Below are 19,655 nucleotides of genomic sequence, written 5' to 3' on the forward strand. Positions count from 1 at the left end.
CTGAAATGCTTTTATTTTTTTGTTATTTCCCATTATGGAGTAAATGTTTTTTCCAACAGATAAGCACCAACCAACTACAGCAATTTCTAGTCTAAAACAATATAGGAAACTCATTATTATTTATAATTTTTTCAAGTCCAAAGTTCAAATGTATTTGTTAATATATGCATCCTATGAGAGTGAAATAATGGTGCTTTTCCATCATTACTACAAGGAAGTTAAAAACAGTCATTGTCAAGACAAGTTTTATTTCTCTTCCAAAACAAATATATTTTTTCTTGATTAGATAAAATGTTTAGCACCGTCAGAAACACCTACAATCCCTCTTTATAGTTCTTATAAAAAGAAACAAAAGGCAAAAACAACCAACAATATGTAGGGCTGTGCAGTGAAGTAGAGACCGTTGCATCTTAAAGCTGTCATTATTAGGCTAAAGATCACTTGACACATTTAAACTGGATTCACTCAGGACTCAACAAAACAAATGAACAGTAGTAGAAGGCAACACTTGGAGTCTACCCTCTAATGCTTCATAGCTTATTTTGATATTTAAAAAAAAAAACTATTTTACTTGATTTTATTTTTATTTTTTCACCTAATCTTTATTTTTTCTAATTCCATGATATATATTAGCAAAGAATTATATTTGTACATCTCATAGGTAATTCAAAAAGAGACAAACAAACCAAAAACAGTGACAGGAAAACTCTATGTACAAACTGTACAAGGGGCATGGTCATTTACTATAGGGAAAGGGAATTAACATCAATGTCAACACAACGCATAAGGATTCCTGCAAACCCAATGTCCGAAGTTCAACTAAAAAGGTGGAAAGGATACGATAAGGTCACTTAAGAACTTAATCATGTATGAAACTACATTTATGAAATGAAGTCATTTTGAATATTTAGATAGAACATTGGTAAGTCATGATCTCTGCTACTGTATTTTTCTGGTCACCGTTCACTCTTCAGTTTTGAGTTCTGAAAAACGAATTTCTAAATCGTCCACAAGTTTAAAAATGAATTCCCAGCAATTCTACACATCTTGCCATGGGGCGTAGAGAAAATGTTGCAGTTTTAAATCAAGTTTTCTGCAATTCTACACATTTTGCCATTGGACAGAGAATTCTTTTTGCAATTTCATCACACATTTCCTGCAATTCTATCCATTTTGCCATGGGGCAGAGAATTTGAATTTTTTTTCAGTTTTACAGCGAATTTCCTGCAATTCTATCCATTTTGTCATGATTTAGAGTGAGAATAACTAACCACCCTTGAGGTCAGGGCCTTAGGCACGTGCCCTGCTTGCCCGGTCAGTATTTGGCCATGACTACTACAAGTTTAGATAGCAGGCTAGACTAACTACCAATCTAAAAATTGTTAGCTGACATGGCCAATTGAGTGACTGTCAGTGACTGACATAACAAAAGAAAAACTGCAGAATGATGCCCAACCAAATTTCAAAATTGGTGTATTGTACTATTTTTACTCTCAATAGTAAGTTCAGACCCCGACTGAGTTCCTAAAAAAAAAAAAAACGCTTATGCCTGGAGCCGGCCCTGTAATAAGTTTGAAAATCTGTCTCTATCACTCTCGCTTTTTCTAATTATTTGAGGTCTACAAGAGGAAAGTGCAGAGGACATTGCATCTGCGGTCTGGTATTCATTTGGGAAGGTAGCGTTACAAACATACGGTATAACATAGTTCCTTAACTCTGTTTTAAATTCTACAATGTTAGTAGAAATAGACACATTCTTTTTTTATCCAGAGAATGACATACTGAATTACGGCTTTCAACAGAAGACAATATGAAAATGGAGCACATCAATCATTTTCTATGAATCTACTGTACATTGAGTAGGATCAATAATCAATCATTTCCATGGATACATGGATTTAACATAATTCTATGAGTCCATTCTTCCACTTCTATTGGCACAGCCCTACTGTATAGAAAACATACTGTATTACACAGCTGTAGAACAGTTCACATCATAAAAACATAACATTTCACAAGAAAAACCAAGAAGAAACATTTTAAAATATTGAAGAAAAAAAAAAGTATACATATAAAAAGTGCTTTATGTTGGTAAAACAGCACAAAATTGCTATAAAAAGGTAGAAGAACATCGTGAAGCCGCACCATTTTGTTAGAAGATTTGCACCTGACAGTATGTAGTTTGCAGGGGTGAAAAAGGGAAGGAGAGAGTCTTTAGTTTATTGTGGAAACCCCAGGCCACCCGCCCTCCCTCCAGTCCAACCACCATGCTCACTAACAGTTGTACAGTAATGACATTAGAAAAAAGTAGTTCACCACAGACTTTGATCTTAAGGTATTTTGTTGTTGTTGTTGTAACGACAGAACGCATCACCGCCCATGTGGCTAGCTTCATGTTGTGTTTGTGCAGAGTCAGACACAGGCATGCATGGGGGGCCTGAGTTTACATGTAGCAAAGGCTTGAACAATTATGGGAAAAAACACCAGTACAATTGATGTTTATAAAAGCTGTAAAACAGAAAAGAGGAGGATATGGCATATTATTCTGCAGTCATCACACCTTTAATCGCCACTTTGAAATCATTTAAATTTACTAAAATAACACAAAACTTCTTTAAATAGTGAAAACATTACACTGGAAACAAACTTTCCAGGAAATGTTTTTTTTAAATTCCCATCTTGTCTAAAGTGTAGTGCCTGTGCCACATGACCTGTGATGCTTCCTATCGTCGTGAAGCACCATGGTATTGTAACCATTTTACAGTAGTACCTTAACCTTCAGTTAACTGTGTATATAAACTTTAAACAAAGAGGTATATGTGATCTGATGTTTTGGATTCATTAAGACACAGCTTTCTACGACACTGACGACAATCACCCTTATTCACTTTAGCTCTGCGAGGCTCAGTAGCTGGAGGAAGCAAAACTCAACATGACTATACTATCGGTGGCTTGCTTTACCCACTTCAGATATTGGCCAATAGAAAATCATGCCTACACAGCCAATATCTTTCACATACATACTGTACATACAGTATTATCAACTCTCTTTCAGATCTTTTCCAATCATCCAACCCTAGTCCTTATTCTAAAAACCACACAGATCCTAGTTTCTTCTTTCTCAGTGCCTTGAGAAGAAAGCCTTGTCTCAAGTATAGCTTGCACAAATAAATCAATTTTAAAAATACTGGATAACACTGCTAAAAGGTAAAATGACATATACATATTAAATAGAATAAGAAGTACATTTCAAATTACAAGAAATAATTTGAAATATTTACTTTCATGATGTTTTGCTTGCCTGGGAAATGATACCAGGTACCAGGGAGTAGTATAATTTCACCAATGCTCATGTTTCTAGCTACAACATCAGTTCTATGTTTGTGATGGTCTAGTTAAGTCAAGCCTTGTTAAACGCAGGTGGTCTTGTTGAGCCAAAATCTTGTTAAAATCAGGTGGTCTTGTTGAGCCAAATCTTGTTAAACGCAGGCAAAATATTCTTTGAGTGGTGCAAACAAGTGTCGGATGACCGGTACACTCCACGACCTTCCCAGAAGCCTTTGCCTGGCCAGCCGACTCATGTTGGACACGTCTGTGTAATGGACTGGGAAGCCAAACACCCTGGGGAAGGAGACAGTAACCAGACAGCCACCAGAGGGAGCAAGAGACAGACAGACAGAGCAGGAGACAGATGGATAGATACAGAGGGACAAAGAGAGGAAGAGAGCCTTGAGAATTAGTGACATAGGGCTATGTTTCCATGTGAGATTGACTTTAGGTCCTTCATAGGAGGGTACATTGGAATCATATCTATGACTTTCTGTAAGGGAATCATTTTATAATAAAGATGTATGCCATTGTGAAAAACTGCTTGTAATAAAGTCATTTAATTATGGTATGATTAATTAATTTGAAAGGTAATCAGTTCCTACCTCTCCATCTCAGTGCACCAAAGAATGTCCTCCTTCTCGTTCATGAAGACGGGAAAGTGCTGGTCTTTACCCTGCTTAATGGAATTAGAGCGAGTGGTGATGGTCCTCACTTTGCCAAACTGAGGGGAAACCAGATGGTGGACACACTAAGTGGCTGGTGCATAAGAATAGGACAACCAAGTATTGTTTACAGACCAAATTGTCCATATGACCAAACATTTAATTTGACAGTTCAAAAGGTACTCACACTCAACTTATTTTTTTCTTGAACTAAGTTAATCAAATGAATGAACTATATAAATTACATATTTGGCCATATGCATAATTTGTACAAAAAAACTACAAAAAAATACAGCTACAAAAATAGATGAATAAGTGACCTTTGCTGTTCTGCCGTGCTCCAAACAGTCCTGAAGGTCTAGTCTGTCAGTGAACATGGCCATCAAGGGTCTGAAGAGGAATACAGATGGAAAAGTAAGAGATGTGTGAAAATACAGAGAGATCGAGAGAGAGTGAGAGAGAGACAGCGAGAGAGAGAGCGAGTGAAAGAGAGAGAGAGTAAGAGCGAGTGAGAGAGAAGGGAGTGAGTGAGCGAGTGAGAGATGGAGAGCGTGAGAGAGCGAGAGCGAGGGAGAGAGAGAGGAGGGGAGAGAGAGTGAGAGAGAGAAAAAAGGGAAGAGATAAAAAAGGTGATTAGGATTATTTAGTTCCTGGGTTTGACTGGCTCAGGAACTAGCCCAGGTATTAATTGCTTTAGGTGACAGGCTCGCTGTTTCTTCCCTCACCGTTCTCTCACCAACCTGTTCATGCCAGGCAGGTTGCCCCAGAAGTAGCGAGCACGGTGGGCAGCAGTCACCTCCTTGGCATCGATCATCACCGGGTTACACTGGAAGAGGAGAGACAGGATATTCATTTAACCTTTATTTAACCAGGTTATTGAAGACACATTCTCTTTTGCAATAATCACCAGAAGAATGTAGTGAAGATAATATTTTGTATAAGGAAAATTTCATACAATGATCAATTAATATGTATAAATTAACAGTTTAAACTGCTCCTTCATAACCTAACTAGTATATTGACAGCATGCACTGTCAATTATCACCACAAGGCATTCATAATACATGAATCCATATTCCAATGGATGACTGATAAACATGACTTGGATGACTGATATACATGATTTACATGACTGAAATATAGTATAATTTGTTCTTCTAGAAGTTATATAGTCTCTGTAAAGGAACAAACCTCTAGAAAGCGAGAGATGTCCCTCTTGTCACTGACGCCCATTGCCACCACGTTTTCAAAGAGCCAGAAGAACGGCCGGTTGTCGCCCTCTTTGGGCCGAGCCTCGTGCAGCAGGCGGTAGAACTCAAAGAACAGCCGACCAGTGCCCTCTACAGGACAGACAGAGAAGGACAGGCATATACAATTCAGCTACAGGAAATAAGTCTTCAGCGGTCCCAGAACACAAGTGATAAATGGTAAAGAGTTGTCACCTACCATAAAGACCCTTCCTAGCTGGGTTGACAATAGAGAGGTCGTTACACGGACTTCCACCAATCACTAAGTCAAAGGGGCCCCACTCGTGTAACTGTTACCGAGGGAGAGAGAGAACAGAAAAACAACGAGAGAAAGGAGGAGGACAGGAGATAAGAAAGACAAAATAGACAGATTATCCAACTAAGAGACACATTTTGTGCTTTAGCGGTTGAAGTAATGTTATATGAAGTGTTATTGTAATAACCCTCACTGATAGGCGCCTTACAATCTTTCTCATTTGGGATATCTTTATAAAGAGACTGTGGATAGGGCGTTCGTCTTTGAGCCAGGCTATTGGCATATCCTTATTGAGAGACTGTGGCTAGGGCGTTCGTCTTTGAGCCAGGCTATTGGCATATCCTTATTGAGAGACTGTGGCTAGGGCGTTCGTCTTTGAGCCAGGCTATTGGGATATCCTTATTGAGAGACTGTGGCTAGGGCGTTCGTCTTTGAGCCAGGCTATTGGGATATCCTTATTAAGAGACTCTGGCTAGGGCGTTCGTCTTTGAGCCAGGCTATTGGGATATCCTTATTGAGAGACTGTGGCTAGGGTGTTCGTCTTTGAGCCAGGCTATTGGGATATCGTTATTGAGAGACTCTGGCTAGGGCATTCGTCTTTGAGCCAGGCTATTGGGATATCCTTATTAAGAGACTCTGGCTAGGGCGTTCCGTCTTTGAGCCAGGCTATTGGGATATCCTTATTGAGAGACTGTGGCTAGGGTGTTTGTCTTTGAGCCAGGCTATTGGGATATCCTTATTGAGAGACTCTGGCTTGGGCATTCGTCTTTGAGCCAGGCTATTGGGATATCCTTATTGAGAGACTGTGGCTAGGGTGTTCGTCTTTGAGCCAGGCTATTGGGATATCCTTATTGAGAGACTCTGGCTAGGGCGTTCGTCTTTGAGCCAGGCTATTGGGATATCCTTATTGAGAGACTTTTTCTGGGCATTCGTCTTTGAGCCAGGCTATTGGGATATCCTTATTAAGAGACTGTGGATAGGTCGTTCGTCTTTGAGCCAGGCTATTGGGATATCCTTATTGAGAGACTGTGGCTAGGGTGTTCGTCTTTGAGCCAGGCTATTGGGATATCCTTATTAAGAGACTCTGGCTAGGGTGTTCGTCTTTGAGCCAGGCTATTGGGATATCCTTATTAAGAGACTCTGGCTAGGGTGTTCGTCTTTGAGCCAGGCTATTGAGATATCCTTATTGAGAGACTCTGGCTAGGGTGTTCGTCTTTGAGCCAGGCTATTGGGATATCCTTATTGAGAGACTTTTTCTGGGCGTTCGTCTTTGAGCCAGGCTATTGGGATATCCTTATTGAGAGACTGTGGCTAGGGTGTTCGTCTTTGAGCCAGGCTATTGGGATATCCTTATTGAGAGACTGTGGCTAGGGCGTTCGTCTTTGAGCCAAGCTATTGGGATATCCTTATTGAGAGACTTTTGCTGGGGCGTTCGTCTTTGAGCCAGGCTATTGGGATATCCTTATTGAGAGACTGTGGCTAGGGTGTTCGTCTTTGAGCCAGGCTATTGGGATATCCTTATTGAGAGACTGTGGCTAGGTCGTTCGTCTTTGAGCCAGGCTATTGGGATATTCTTATTGAGAGACTGTGGCTAGGGTGTTCGTCTTTGAGCCAGGCTATTGGGATATCCTTATTGAGAGACTTTTTCTGGGCGTTCGTCTTTGAGCCAGGCTATTGAGATATCCTTATTGAGAGACTTTTGCTGGGGCGTTCGTCTTTGAGCCAGGCTATTGGGATATCCTTATTAAGAGACTCTGGCTAGGGTGTTCGTCTTTGAGCCAGGCTATTGGGATATCCTTATTAAGAGACTCTGGCTAGGGTGTTCGTCTTTGAGCCAGGCTATTGGGATATCCTTATTGAGAGACTGTGGCTAGGTCGTTCGTCTTTGAGCCAGGCTATTGGGATATCCTTATTAAGAGACTCTGGCTAGGTCGTTCGTCTTTGAGCCAGGCTATTGGGATATCCTTATTGAGAGACTTTTTCTGGGCGTTCGTCTTTGAGCCAGGCTATTGGGATATCCTTATTGAGAGACTGTGGCTAGGGTGTTCGTCTTTGAGCCAGGCTATTGGGATATCCTTATTGAGAGACTTTTTCTGGGCGTTCGTCTTTGAGCCAGGCTATTGGGATATCCTTATTGAGAGACTGTGGCTAGGGTGTTCGTCTTTGAGCCAGGCTATTGGGATATCCTTATTGAGAGACTGTGGCTAGGGTGTTCGTCTTTGAGCCAGGCTATTGGGAGTGACCTTGATCTAGTCTCACAGTTCATAACATTATACTATATGATACTCACATGTTTGCGTGTGACGTTCCTCACGTCGCCCACGTACATGATGCGTCCCTGATGCCTGACGATGCCCACCGTGATAGAGTCCTCACACACCTCCGATGCCACGTAGCGCTCCACCTGGATACCCAGCTCCTTTAGCACCAGCAGACCTAAAGGTCAGAGGTCAATGAGGTCAAACAGTAGCATGTTGTTGCTCCTTTGATGGACGCCATGACTTCCTGGACAACACTGACAGTTGTTGCTGAGTGGATTATCCTGGTTAAATAGAGTGGATTATCCTGGTTAAATAGAGTAGATTATCCTGGTTAAATAGAGTGGATTATCCTGGTTAAATAGAGTAGATTATCCTGGTTAAATAGAGTGGATTATCCTGGTTAAATAGAGTGGATTATCCTGGTTAAATAAAGTGGATTATCCTGGTTAAATAGAGTGGATTATCCTGGTTAAATAAAGTGGATTATCCTGGTTAAATAGAGTGGATGATTCTATTTAAATAATGATTAACTTGAAATTGAAGAACTGAATGACAGAATATAGACACAACACTGAAGGTCTGGCCTGAGGCGCACCATTAATTAGCATTCACAGTGGTTGCCTTTTCTTTTTACAGGAGTGGGAATTCCCACTTCTTTTGTATTTTTGTGTGGTTTTATTAAACAGATAGGGAAGTGAAGGACAGACAGGAAAGATATGAGAAGTGCACTGCTAGACAATATGGTTAAAAAGCATACTGTGTGGATTAGTTTTCTATCCATCCATCCATCCATCCAAGACAATCAGTGCAGTAAATATAGTCGTGAGTTAGGGGGCCAGTCCCAGTGAAACCTGAGGCAGACAGAATGTTTTGTAGAGACAGAGACTTTCAGAGGGTTTTGTGTCAAGGAGAGGAGAGAAGGGGAAGGAGAGGGGAAGGAGGAGAGAAGAGGACAGGAGGGGAGATTCCCGTCTAACCTGTTGCTATGCCGTCGAACAGTGACAGGACACGAATAGGTTGTCTCTTCTCTGCCATGACTGGAGGGTAAAGCTTTGGTTGTTCCTGTGAAACAACAGAGAGAGAGAAAGAGAGAGAGAGAGAGAAGATACGGCTCAGTTTTGACCCAGATGAGAGGGAGCCTGGAATGACTTCAGCTGTCTCTAATGTGTGAAGCCCTATTCATAGAGCCCCATAGCTGTGATAATCTGCCTGCTCATTGTTGCAGATTTAGGGAGCTAATTTGGCTGTAATACACAATGTGTGTCACACTGTGGCTTCTTTATTTTTATTTGTTATTTTATTTATACATTTTTTACTTCAGGTTATTTTAGCAAATACTTTCTTAACACTTATTTTTCTTAAAACTGCATTGTTGGTTAAGGGCTTGTAAGTAAGCATTTCACTGTTGTATTCGGCGCATGTGACAAATAAAATTTGATTTGGCTGTGAACTTCACACACACAGCCAGTACTGAGGTACTACTCACAAAATCTTGGTCGTGATTGTTAGCGAAGAAATGCTGTAGACGGCAGGGCCAATCAGTGTGACGCTCCAGCAGGCCGAACACTCCCTTCTGGCCCTTCTCACACATGTAGCAGCACCAGGGATCCTCTTTAATAGCTATCTGTGCTGCGCCTGGCCCCACCAGTAGGTCAACACACTCCACACAGAAACACCTGGAGGGGACAGAGGGAGGTGTGTTATTACACTGCTAGACACTAGTACACACACACACACACACACACACACACACACACACACACACACACACACACACACACACACACACACACACACACACACACACACACACACACACACACACACACACACACACACACAATCACACAAACGTAAGAACAAACATACTGTACACACACTCACAGACCCACGCAATCACACATACGTAAGAACGAACAGACTGTACACACACAATGCACAAAGACACACACACTTATGCAAACCATCAAGATAAACATAAACTGGTACACTCACACACTAACACACCGAGTGAATCACACAAGTTAATGAACAATAACACACATATTTGTGAACTCAGCATCATATGAAAGTAGTCCACTCACCTGCAGCAGTTGTTGTTCCCACACATGAGAACCTCTCGTCCCCCACAGCAGATGGTGCAGTATGACTGGTAACCATCGTCGTCATACTGATATGCACATTCTAGAAAGCAGTTCTGGAACACAGTGAACAAGACATTTCAGCTTTGAGATTCGCTGTGTAATGATATGCGCTCTATAAGTTCAATCACATCATTGTCAATATTATTATTAAAAGAACAACAAGTAGCAATGAGAAAACCAGTGTGAACACTAAGTATCATTGACTCACAGGGAACACTGACTGTGTAATAAAGGTTTGTTGTGTTTGTAATAGCCTTATTGTTAACACATTATGTGTCTAGTGATTCTGTAAGCCTTTCCTGTAAGCTGTGTTTGTGTCTTGGTAACAGAGAGCTTTAAAACCTAGAGGGGAGTTAGACCAGGGCCTGTATCAAGCATCTCAGAGTAAGAGTACTGAATCATGTCCAACCTGTCCTCGTAATCTTATTTATTGTGATCTAAAAGCAAAACTGAACTTTTTAATAACCGTTTAATCAAAAACTGATCTGAACTTTATAATAACCGTTTAATCATTTTTCCTTGCTCTACTTTTTTCATTCAACTTTTTCACCCACACGCTTTATCTGGTTGGGGTTAGGGGGCAGGGCTACCGGTGTAAAGGCTAATCTGAAGAGGGTGCTGGCTAAGGTTAAACCTGGCGAGTGTAGAGAGTATAGGGAAATTGTTACCCACGTCGGCACCAACGATGTTAGGATGAAACAGTCAGAGATCACCAAGCGCAACATAGTTTCAGCGTGTAAATCAGCTAGAAAGATGTCGGCATCGAGTAATTGTCTCTGGCCCCCTCCCAGTTAGGGGGAGTGATGAGATCTACAGCAGAGTCTCACAACTCAATCGCTTGTTGAAAACTGATTTCTGCCCGTCCCAAAACATTGTGTAGATAATTGGCCCTCTTTCTGGGACTCATCCACAAACAGGACCAAGCCTGGCCTGCTGAGGAGTGATGGACTCCATTCTAGCTGGAGGGGTGCTCTCATCTTATCTATCAAGATAGACAGGGCTTTAACTCCTCTAGCTCCACAATAAGATAGGGTGCTGTCAGCCAGCCTGCCAGCTTAGTGGAGTCTGCCACTAGCACAGTCAGGGTAGTCAGTTCAGCTATCCCCATTGAGACCGTGTCTGTGCCTCGATCTAGGTTGGGCAAAACTAAACATGGCGTTGTTCGCTTTAGCAATCTCACTAGAATAAAGACCTCCTCCATTCCTGCCATTATTGAAAGAGATTGTAATATCTCATATCTCAAAATAGGGCTACTTAATGTTAGATCCCTCACTTCCAAGGTAGTTATAGTCAATTAACTAATCACTGATCATAATCTTGATGTGATTGGCCTGACTGAAACATGGCTTACGCTTGATGAATTTACTGTGTTAAATTAGGCATCTCCTCCTGGTTACACTAGTGACCATATCTACTGCGCATACCGCAAAGGTGGATGTGTTGCTACACTAGTGACTATATCTCCCGCGCATACCACGAAGGTGGATGTGTTGCTACACTAGTGACCATATCTACTGCGCATACCGCAAAGGTGGATGTGTTGCTACACTAGTGACTATATCTCCCGCGCATACCACAAAGGTGGATGTGTTGCTACACTAGTGACCATATCTCCCGCGCATACCACGAAGGTGGATGTGTTGCTACACTAGTGACCATATCTCCCGCGCATACCGCAAAGGTGGATGTGTTGCTACACTAGTGACTATATCTCCCGCGCATACCACAAAGGCGGAGGTGTTGCTACACTAGTGACTATATCTCCCGCGCATACCGCGAAGGTGGATGTGTTGCTACACTAGTGACCATATCTCCCGCGCATACAGCAAAGGCGGAGGTGTTGCTAACATTTACGATCGCAAATTTCAATTTACAAAACAAAAAAATGACTGCGTTTTCATCTTTTGAGCTTCTAGTCATGAAATCTATGCAGCCTACTCAATCACTTTTTATAGCTACTGTTTACAGGCCTCCTGGGCCGTATACAGCGTTCCTCACTGAGTTCCATGAATTCCTATCAGACTTTGTAGTCATAGCAGATAATATTCACATTTTTGGTGACTTTAAAACTCACATGGAAATGTCCACAGACCCACTCCAAAAGGCTTTCGGAGCCATTATCGACTCAGTGGATTTTGTCCAACATGTCTCCGGACCTACTCACTGCCACAGTCATACTCTGGACCTAGTTTTGTCCCATGGAATACATATTGTGGATCTTGTTTTTCCTCATAATCCTGGACTATCGGAACATCATTTAATTACATTTGCAATCGCAACAAATAATCTGCTCAGACCCCAACCAAGGATCATCAAAAGCCGTGCTATAAATTCTCTGACAACCCAAAGATTCCTAGATGCCCTTCCAGACTCCCTCCACCTACCCAAGGACGTCGGAGCACAAAAATCGGTTAACCACCTGACTGAGGAACTAAATGTAACCTTGAATAATACTCTAGATGCAGTCGCACCCCGAAAAACTAAAAACATTTGTCACAAGAAACTAGCTCCCTGGTATACAGAAAATACCCGAGCTCTGAAGCAAGCTTCCAGCACATTGGAATGGAAATGGCGCCACACCAAACTGGAAGTCTTTCGACTAGCTTGGAAAGACAGTACCGTGCAATATCGAAGAGCCCTCACTGCTGCTCAATCATCCTATTTTTCCAACTTAATTAGGGGGAATAAGAACAATCTCCACCAAATATGTGATACTGTCGCAAAGCTAACTAAAAAGCAGCATTCCCCAAGAGAAGATGGCTTTCACTTCAGCATTGATGAATTCATGAACTTCTTTGACGAAAAGATCATGATCATTAGAAAGCAAATTACAGACTCCTCTCTGAATCTGCGTATTTCTCCAAAGCTCAGTTGTCCTGAGTCTGCACAATACTGCCAGGATCTAGGATCAATGGACACGCTCAAGTTTTTTAATCCTATATCTCTTGACACCAGTGGTGGGCCGTCAGGGCCAGCTAGGCCTTCTCTGCTGGCCTAAACATCATCAGAATATAATTTTTTTTTTTAAATATATTTTCCCACAAATATGTATTAAATTATTCCCTAGAGTAAGAGTTATACTCTTCATTTCATAGCTTTCCTCTTGGTTGCACTGCTTCCAGCCCCAGGTTGAGATTTGGAGGGCTGGTCTTTATGTTAGATCTTTTATCCAATCATATTCAGCCATCATGTGTTGCCAGGGGTCTAAAATCTGCCCTCAGGCCTTCAGAATCAACAGTGCGGGCGCTTGTAGCTTAAAGTGAATGGAAATGAAAATTTTGTGTCAACCAATCAGCTTTAGAGTTGGCTATTGTACGCCTGCTGGCTGGCTCCAGTGTTACACAGGAGCCAGCTAGCAGGCATAGTGCGTGCACGTCTTTTGATTGGATTACCAATATTGAGAGGCAGGTCCTATGGGCAGGTCTATGCACAACCTCAGAACTAGGAAACTGAATTTGATAAACGAATTAATTCGCGTACTACTAAGCTGTTTTTTCAACCCACAATGGCGGAAGGAGGAGAAGATATCGATTTGGTCGAGGATATAATTATAACGCCATTCTCAAGACGAACTTTTCAAGAAAAGTTAGACATTGTAAGGAGAGGTCGCCCGACGCCGACGCTACAAAGCATGTCACAGGCGGGAAAGGGGTTCGTTCGCCACTTTCAAAGTTCCAACTACGAGCGCTATCAATGGCTCACAGGCTCCGAGAAGCACTGCAAACTGTACTGCTGGGAATGCCTATTATTTGCAAGTGATCGATTTGGTGTTTGGAGCCACACTGGCTTTGCAAACTTGAGTTGTCTAACCAAGGCAGCAACGAGACACCAAAGTAGGGCTGGGCACTTACAAGCAATGGTGCTTTTGAAAACTTTTGGGGACACCCGAGTGGATCTACAGCTCAACGAACAAGCGCGCAGGGCAACGGAGCTGCACAATGAAAAGGTAAATATAAATGTATAGTGTCTAGAGCCATGGCATCATAATGATGGTAATAAGAGGTGGATTAATTCGGGTGGGACTGTGTAGGACCTCACTGAAGGCCCAGGCCCCAGGCCCACGGCACGCCACTGCTTGACACATTCATGAAAATAGTCATGGCCTCTAAACCTTCAAGCTGCATACTGGACCCTATTCCAACAAAACTACTGAAAGAGCTACTTCCTGTGCTTGGCCTTTCTATGTTGAACATAATAAATGGCTCCCTATCCACCGGATGTGTACCAAACTCATTAAAAGTGGCAGTAATAAAGCCTCTTTTGAAAAAGGAAAACCTTGGCCCAGAAAATATAAAAAACTATCGGCCTATATCGACTCTCCCACTCCTCTCAATTTTTTTTTTTAAAGCTGTTGCGCAGCAACTCACTGCCTTCCTGAAGACAAACAATGTATATGAAATGCTTCAGTCTGGTTTTAGACCCCATCATAGCACTGAGACTGCACTTGTGAAGGTGGTAAATGACCTTTTAATGGCATCAGACCAAGGCTCTGCATTTGTCCTCGTGCTCCTAGACCTTAGTGCTGCTTTTGATACCATCGATCATTACATTCTTTTGGAGAGATTGTAAACTGTAATTGGTCTACACGGACAAGTTCTGGCCTGGTTTAGATCTTATCTGTCGGAAAGATATCAGTTTGTCTCTGTGGATGGTTTGTTCTCTGACAAATCAATTGTAAGTTTCGGTGTTCCTCAAGGTTCCGTTTTAGGACCACTATTGTTTTTGCTATATATTTTACCTCTTGGTGATGTCATTCGTAAAAAATATTTATATATTTTATTTTATTCTTTTTTTTACCCATTTTTCTCCCCAATTTTGTGGTAGCCAATTGGTAGTCACTGCAACTCCCGTATGGACTCGGGAGAAGCGATGGTTGAGAGCTGTGCGTCCCCCGAAACACAACCCAGCCAAGCCGCACTACTTCTTGACACAACCGCTTAACCCGGAAGCCAGCCGCACCAATGTGTCAGAGGAAACACCGTACACCTGGCGACCGTGTCAGCGTGCATTGCGCCCGGCCCGCTACTGGAGTCGCTAGTGCGCGATGGGACAAGAATATTGTTGCTGGCCAAACCCTCCCCTAACCCAGACAATGCTGGGCCAATTGTGCACCACCCCATGGGTCTCCTGGTTGCAGCCAGCTGCGAAAGAGCATGGACACGAACCAGGATCTCTAGTGGCACAGCTAGCACTGCGATGCAGTGCCTTAGACCACTGCGCCACTCGGGAGGCTGTCATTCAGAAACATAATGTTAACTTTTACTGCTATGCGGATGATACACAGCTGTACATTCCGATGAAACACGGTGAAGCCCCAAAATGTCCCTCCCTGGAAGCCTGTATTTCAGACATAAGGAAGTGGATGGCGGCAAATGTTTTACTATTAAACTCGGACAAAACAGAGTTGCTAGTTCTAGGTCTCAAGAAACAAAGAGATCTTCTGTAGTATCTGACAATTAATGTTGATGGTTGTACAGTCATCTCAAATAAAACTGAAGGACCTTGGCGTTACTCTGGACCCTGATCTCTCTTTTGACAACCATATCAAGAATATTTCAAGTACAGCTTTTTTCCATCTTCGTAACATTGCAAAAAATCTGAAATGTTTTGTCCAAAAATGATGCAGAAAAGCTAATCCATGCTTTTGTCACTTCTAGATTAGACTACTGCAATGCTCTACTTTCCGGCTACCCGGATAATGCACTGAATAAACTTCAGTTAGTGCTAGAATCTTGACGAGAACCAAAACATTTGATCATATTACTCCAGTGCTAGCCTCTCTACACTGGCTTTCTGTTAAGGCTAGGGCTGATTTCAAGGTTTTACTGCTAACCTACAAAGCATTACATGGGCATGCTACTACCTACCTCTCCGATTTGGTCCTGCTGTACATACCTACTATTACAAGACACAGGCCTCCTTTATTGTCCCTAGAATTTCTATGCAAACAGCTGGAGGCAGGGCGTACTCCTATAGAGCTCCATTTTTATGGAATGGTCTGCCTATCAATGTGAGGGACGCACTCGGTCTTGACCTTTAAGTCTTTATTGAAGATTCATCTCTTCAGTAGGTCCTATGATTTAGTGTATTCTGGCCCAGAGGTGTGAAGGTGAACGGAAAGGCACTGGAGCGGTTCCCCTCTCTCCACTGGGATTATCTGCCTCTGACCCTTTACGGTGGGCTCAGTCACTGGCTTACTAGTGCTCTTCCATGCCGTCCCTAGGATGTGTGCGTCACTTGAGTGGGTTGAGTCACTGACATAATCTTCCTGTCCGGATTGGCTCACCCTCGGTTTGTGCAGTGGGGGAGATCTTCATGGGCTATACTCAGCCTTTTCTCAGAGTAGTAAGTTGGTGGTTTGCGGATATCCCTCTAGTGGTGTTGGGGCTGTGCTTCGGCAAAGTGGGTGGAGTCATATCCTGCCTGGTTGGCCCTGTCTGGGGGTATTGTCGGGCGGGGCCACAGTGTCTCCCGACCCCTCCTGTCTCAGCCTCCAGTATCTATGCTGCAATAGTTTATGTGTAGGGGGGCTAGGGTCAGTCTGTTATATCTGGTGTAATTCTCCTGTCTTATCCGGTGTCCTGTGTGAATTTAAGTATGCTCCCTTTAATTCTCTCTCTCTCCCTCGCCCTCTCCCTCCCCTCTCTGAGGACCTGAGCCCTGGGACCATGCCTCAGGTCCACCTGGTCGTGCTGCTGCCCCAGTTTCAACTGTTCTGCCTGTGGCTATGGAATGCTGACCTGTTCAGGACGTGCTACCTTGTCCCGGACCTACTGTTTTCGACTCTCTCTTTCTACCGCACCTGCTGTCTCGAACTCTGAATGCTGGGCTATGAAATGCCAACTGACATTTATTCCTGATGTGCTGACCTGTTGCACCCTCTGTTGCACTCTCTACAACCACTGTGATTATTATTATTTGACCCTGCTGGTCATCTATGAACGTTTAAACATCTTGGCCATGTTCTGTTACAGTCTCCACCCGGGCACAGCCAGAAGAAGACTGGCCACCCCTCAGAGCCTGGTTCCTCTCTAGGTTTCTTCCTATGTTCCTGCCTTACTAGGGAGTTTTTCCTAGCCACCGTGCTTCTACATCTGTATTGCTTGATGTTTGGGTTTTTGGCTGGGTTTCTGTAAAGATACTTTGTGACATCGGGCTGATGTAAAAAAAGGCTTTATAAATAAATGTGATTGATTTACTGAAGTCAGCACTCCTGCTGCAGACACTTGATACATACAGCCCTCCTACAGTTAGTCCTGATCCCTACAGCTAGCACTGACTCCGACAGCTCGCATTGACACCTACAACTAACACTGACTCCTACAGTTAGTTCTGACTCCTACAGCTGTTCCTGACTCCTACAACGAGTCCTGACTCATACAGCTAGTCCTGACTCCTACAGTTGGTCCTGACTCCTACAGCTAGTCCTGACTCCTACAGTTAGTCATGACTCCTACAATTAGTCCTGACTCCTACAGCTAGTCCTGACTCCTACAACTAGTCCTGACTCCTACAGCTGGTCCTGACTCCTACAGCTGGTCCTGACTCCTACAGCTGGTCCTGACTCCTACAGCTGGTCCTGACTCCTACAACTAGTCCTGACTCCTACAGTTAGTTCTGACTCCTACAGCTGTTCCTGACTCCTACAACGAGTCCTGACTCATACAGCTAGTCCTGACTCCTACAGTTGGTCCTGACTCCTACAGCTAGTCCTGACTCCTACAGTTAGTCCTGACTCCTACAATTAGTCCTGACTCCTACAGCTAGTCCTGACTCCTACAACTATTCCTGACTCCTACAGTTGGTCCTGACTCCTACAGCTAGTCCTGACTCCTACAACTAGTCCTGACTCCTACAACTAGTCCTGACTCCTACAGCTAGTTCTGACTCCTACAACTAGTCCTGCCTCCTACAGCTAGTCCTGACTTCATGGCCTCGATGGCCTCTTCTTCCCTCCTTACCTTACAGCTCTGGCACATTCCTCCAGCAAACAGAGGGTGTTCACGGGAAACATTCAAACTTCCACAGGAGATGCAGATGTCTGTGGAGTAAGACAGAATGTAATTGGTGCAAGCCAGAGACGTAGTGGTAAAACCAACAAGTGGGTAAACCCTGATCGCTCAGAGATGTAAATCAATAAGTGGGTAACTGATCTCTGATGGAGAGACGGTGCTTTAACATAATAGGCGCCTAGCAACTACTTACAAAAGAAAAAGGTGCGTAAACAGAGTCCTTTATGAACATTTATACAACGTGTGGGTCTAATCCTGAATGCTGATTGGTTAAAACCGCATTCCAGCCAGTGTCTATTCCACAAGTTACCACCAGCTAAATCTATGATGTTAAAATGCCTATTTACTCTGTTCCACCTGACTGCGCAATCCAATGTCAAGAAAGTTCAATGTACACAAGACCAACTGGAGGTCTGAAAACCCCACTGCCATGCACCCTGCCTTGGATTCAAAAGGCATAATTGAACAGATGTGAGAAGAATGTACATTTCATAAGGAAAGCCAATATGCTTTGAGGATATAAAATAGTCACTTTGTTCCGTTTGATGCCTACTGAACACGAGCCTGGCTACCTGAACATGAGCCTGGCTACCTGAACATGAGCCTGGCTGTCTGAACATGAGCCTGGCTACCTGAACATGAGCCTGGCTACCTGAACATGAGCCTGGCTACCTGAACATGAGCCTGGCTACCTGAACATGAGCCTGGCTGTCTGAACATGAGCCTGGCTGTCTGAACATGAGCCTGGCTACCTGAACATGAGCCTGGCTACCTGAACATGAGCCTGGCTACCTGAACATGAGCCTGGCTGTCTGAACATGAGCCTGGCTGTCTGAACATGAGCCTGGCTACCTGAACATGAGCCTGGCTACCTGAACATGAGCCTGGCTGTCTGAACATGACCCTGGCTGCCTGTACACGACCCTGGCTGTCTGAACACGACCCTGGCTGTCTGAACACGACCCTAGCTGTCTGTACACAACCCTGGCTGTCTGTACACGACCCTGGCTGTCTGAACACGACCCTAGCTGTCTGAACATGACCCTGGCTGTCTGTACACAACCCTGGCTGTCTGAACACGACCCTGGCTGTCTGAACACGACCCTGGCTGTCTAAACACGACCCTGGAAGTATGTACACGACCCTGGCTATCTGAAGACGACCCTGGCTGTCTGAAGACGACCCTGGCTGTCTGTACACGACCCTAGCTGTCTGACCCTGGCTGAACACGACCCTGGCTGTCTGAACACAGAGACAGAACACTTACCCTCTATGCTTCTGCACTTCTGTCTCACTTCATACACGAGTCTCTCTGGAAACAGACAGACAGTTTCATATCAGGATATGATATGCATGTTTGTTGTATCATTTGTGGGGGACGACATGTTTACTGTTGTTTACATCTGCAGACAGATACATCTTTACAGACGACATCTTCAAGATATGTAAACAAACAAAAGAACTGCAGACATACTTCCTCCTACCCCTCCATTTGCTTTAAATACATTAAATAGATCTATCTACAATATAAAGTGTATTATAACGAGAGTTAGGCTGAGTACATTTATAACAACTACATAAAAGCTAGATAAGAGCTACATAACATTTACCAGCTACATAACATACAACACCTACACTCATTAACAGATTTGATGTGTTAACCCTTTGACTTCTAGTACAAGCACCTGCTAACCTGTCACCACACACACACACACACACACACACACACACACACACACACAC

At 43.3% G+C, this 19,655-nt stretch overlaps 1 protein-coding gene across 1 annotated transcript in view; it reads right to left on the reverse strand.

Annotated features, from left to right (window-relative positions):
• Positions 1-218: 218 nt before the first annotated feature.
• The window catches only part of LOC120023105 (DNA (cytosine-5)-methyltransferase 3A-like), a 63,132-nt gene continuing 43,695 nt past the window's right edge, over positions 219-19,655 (reverse strand). Inside the window, exons 12-23 of the mRNA XM_038967078.1 lie at positions 19,180-19,224; positions 17,862-17,941; positions 9,841-9,953; positions 9,243-9,432; positions 8,734-8,818; positions 7,786-7,931; positions 5,439-5,529; positions 5,184-5,332; positions 4,718-4,818; positions 4,313-4,382; positions 3,933-4,051; positions 219-3,621 (exon numbers count right to left, since the gene is read on the reverse strand). Coding sequence (XP_038823006.1) covers positions 3,480-3,621; positions 3,933-4,051; positions 4,313-4,382; positions 4,718-4,818; positions 5,184-5,332; positions 5,439-5,529; positions 7,786-7,931; positions 8,734-8,818; positions 9,243-9,432; positions 9,841-9,953; positions 17,862-17,941; positions 19,180-19,224 — 1,331 coding nt within the window. The 3' untranslated portion in view covers positions 219-3,479. The remainder of the gene's footprint in view (positions 3,622-3,932; positions 4,052-4,312; positions 4,383-4,717; positions 4,819-5,183; positions 5,333-5,438; positions 5,530-7,785; positions 7,932-8,733; positions 8,819-9,242; positions 9,433-9,840; positions 9,954-17,861; positions 17,942-19,179; positions 19,225-19,655) is intronic.

This window comes from Salvelinus namaycush, chromosome 28 (genome assembly GCF_016432855.1).
Source record: "Salvelinus namaycush isolate Seneca chromosome 28, SaNama_1.0, whole genome shotgun sequence".
Taxonomy (NCBI): Eukaryota; Metazoa; Chordata; class Actinopteri; order Salmoniformes; family Salmonidae; genus Salvelinus; species Salvelinus namaycush.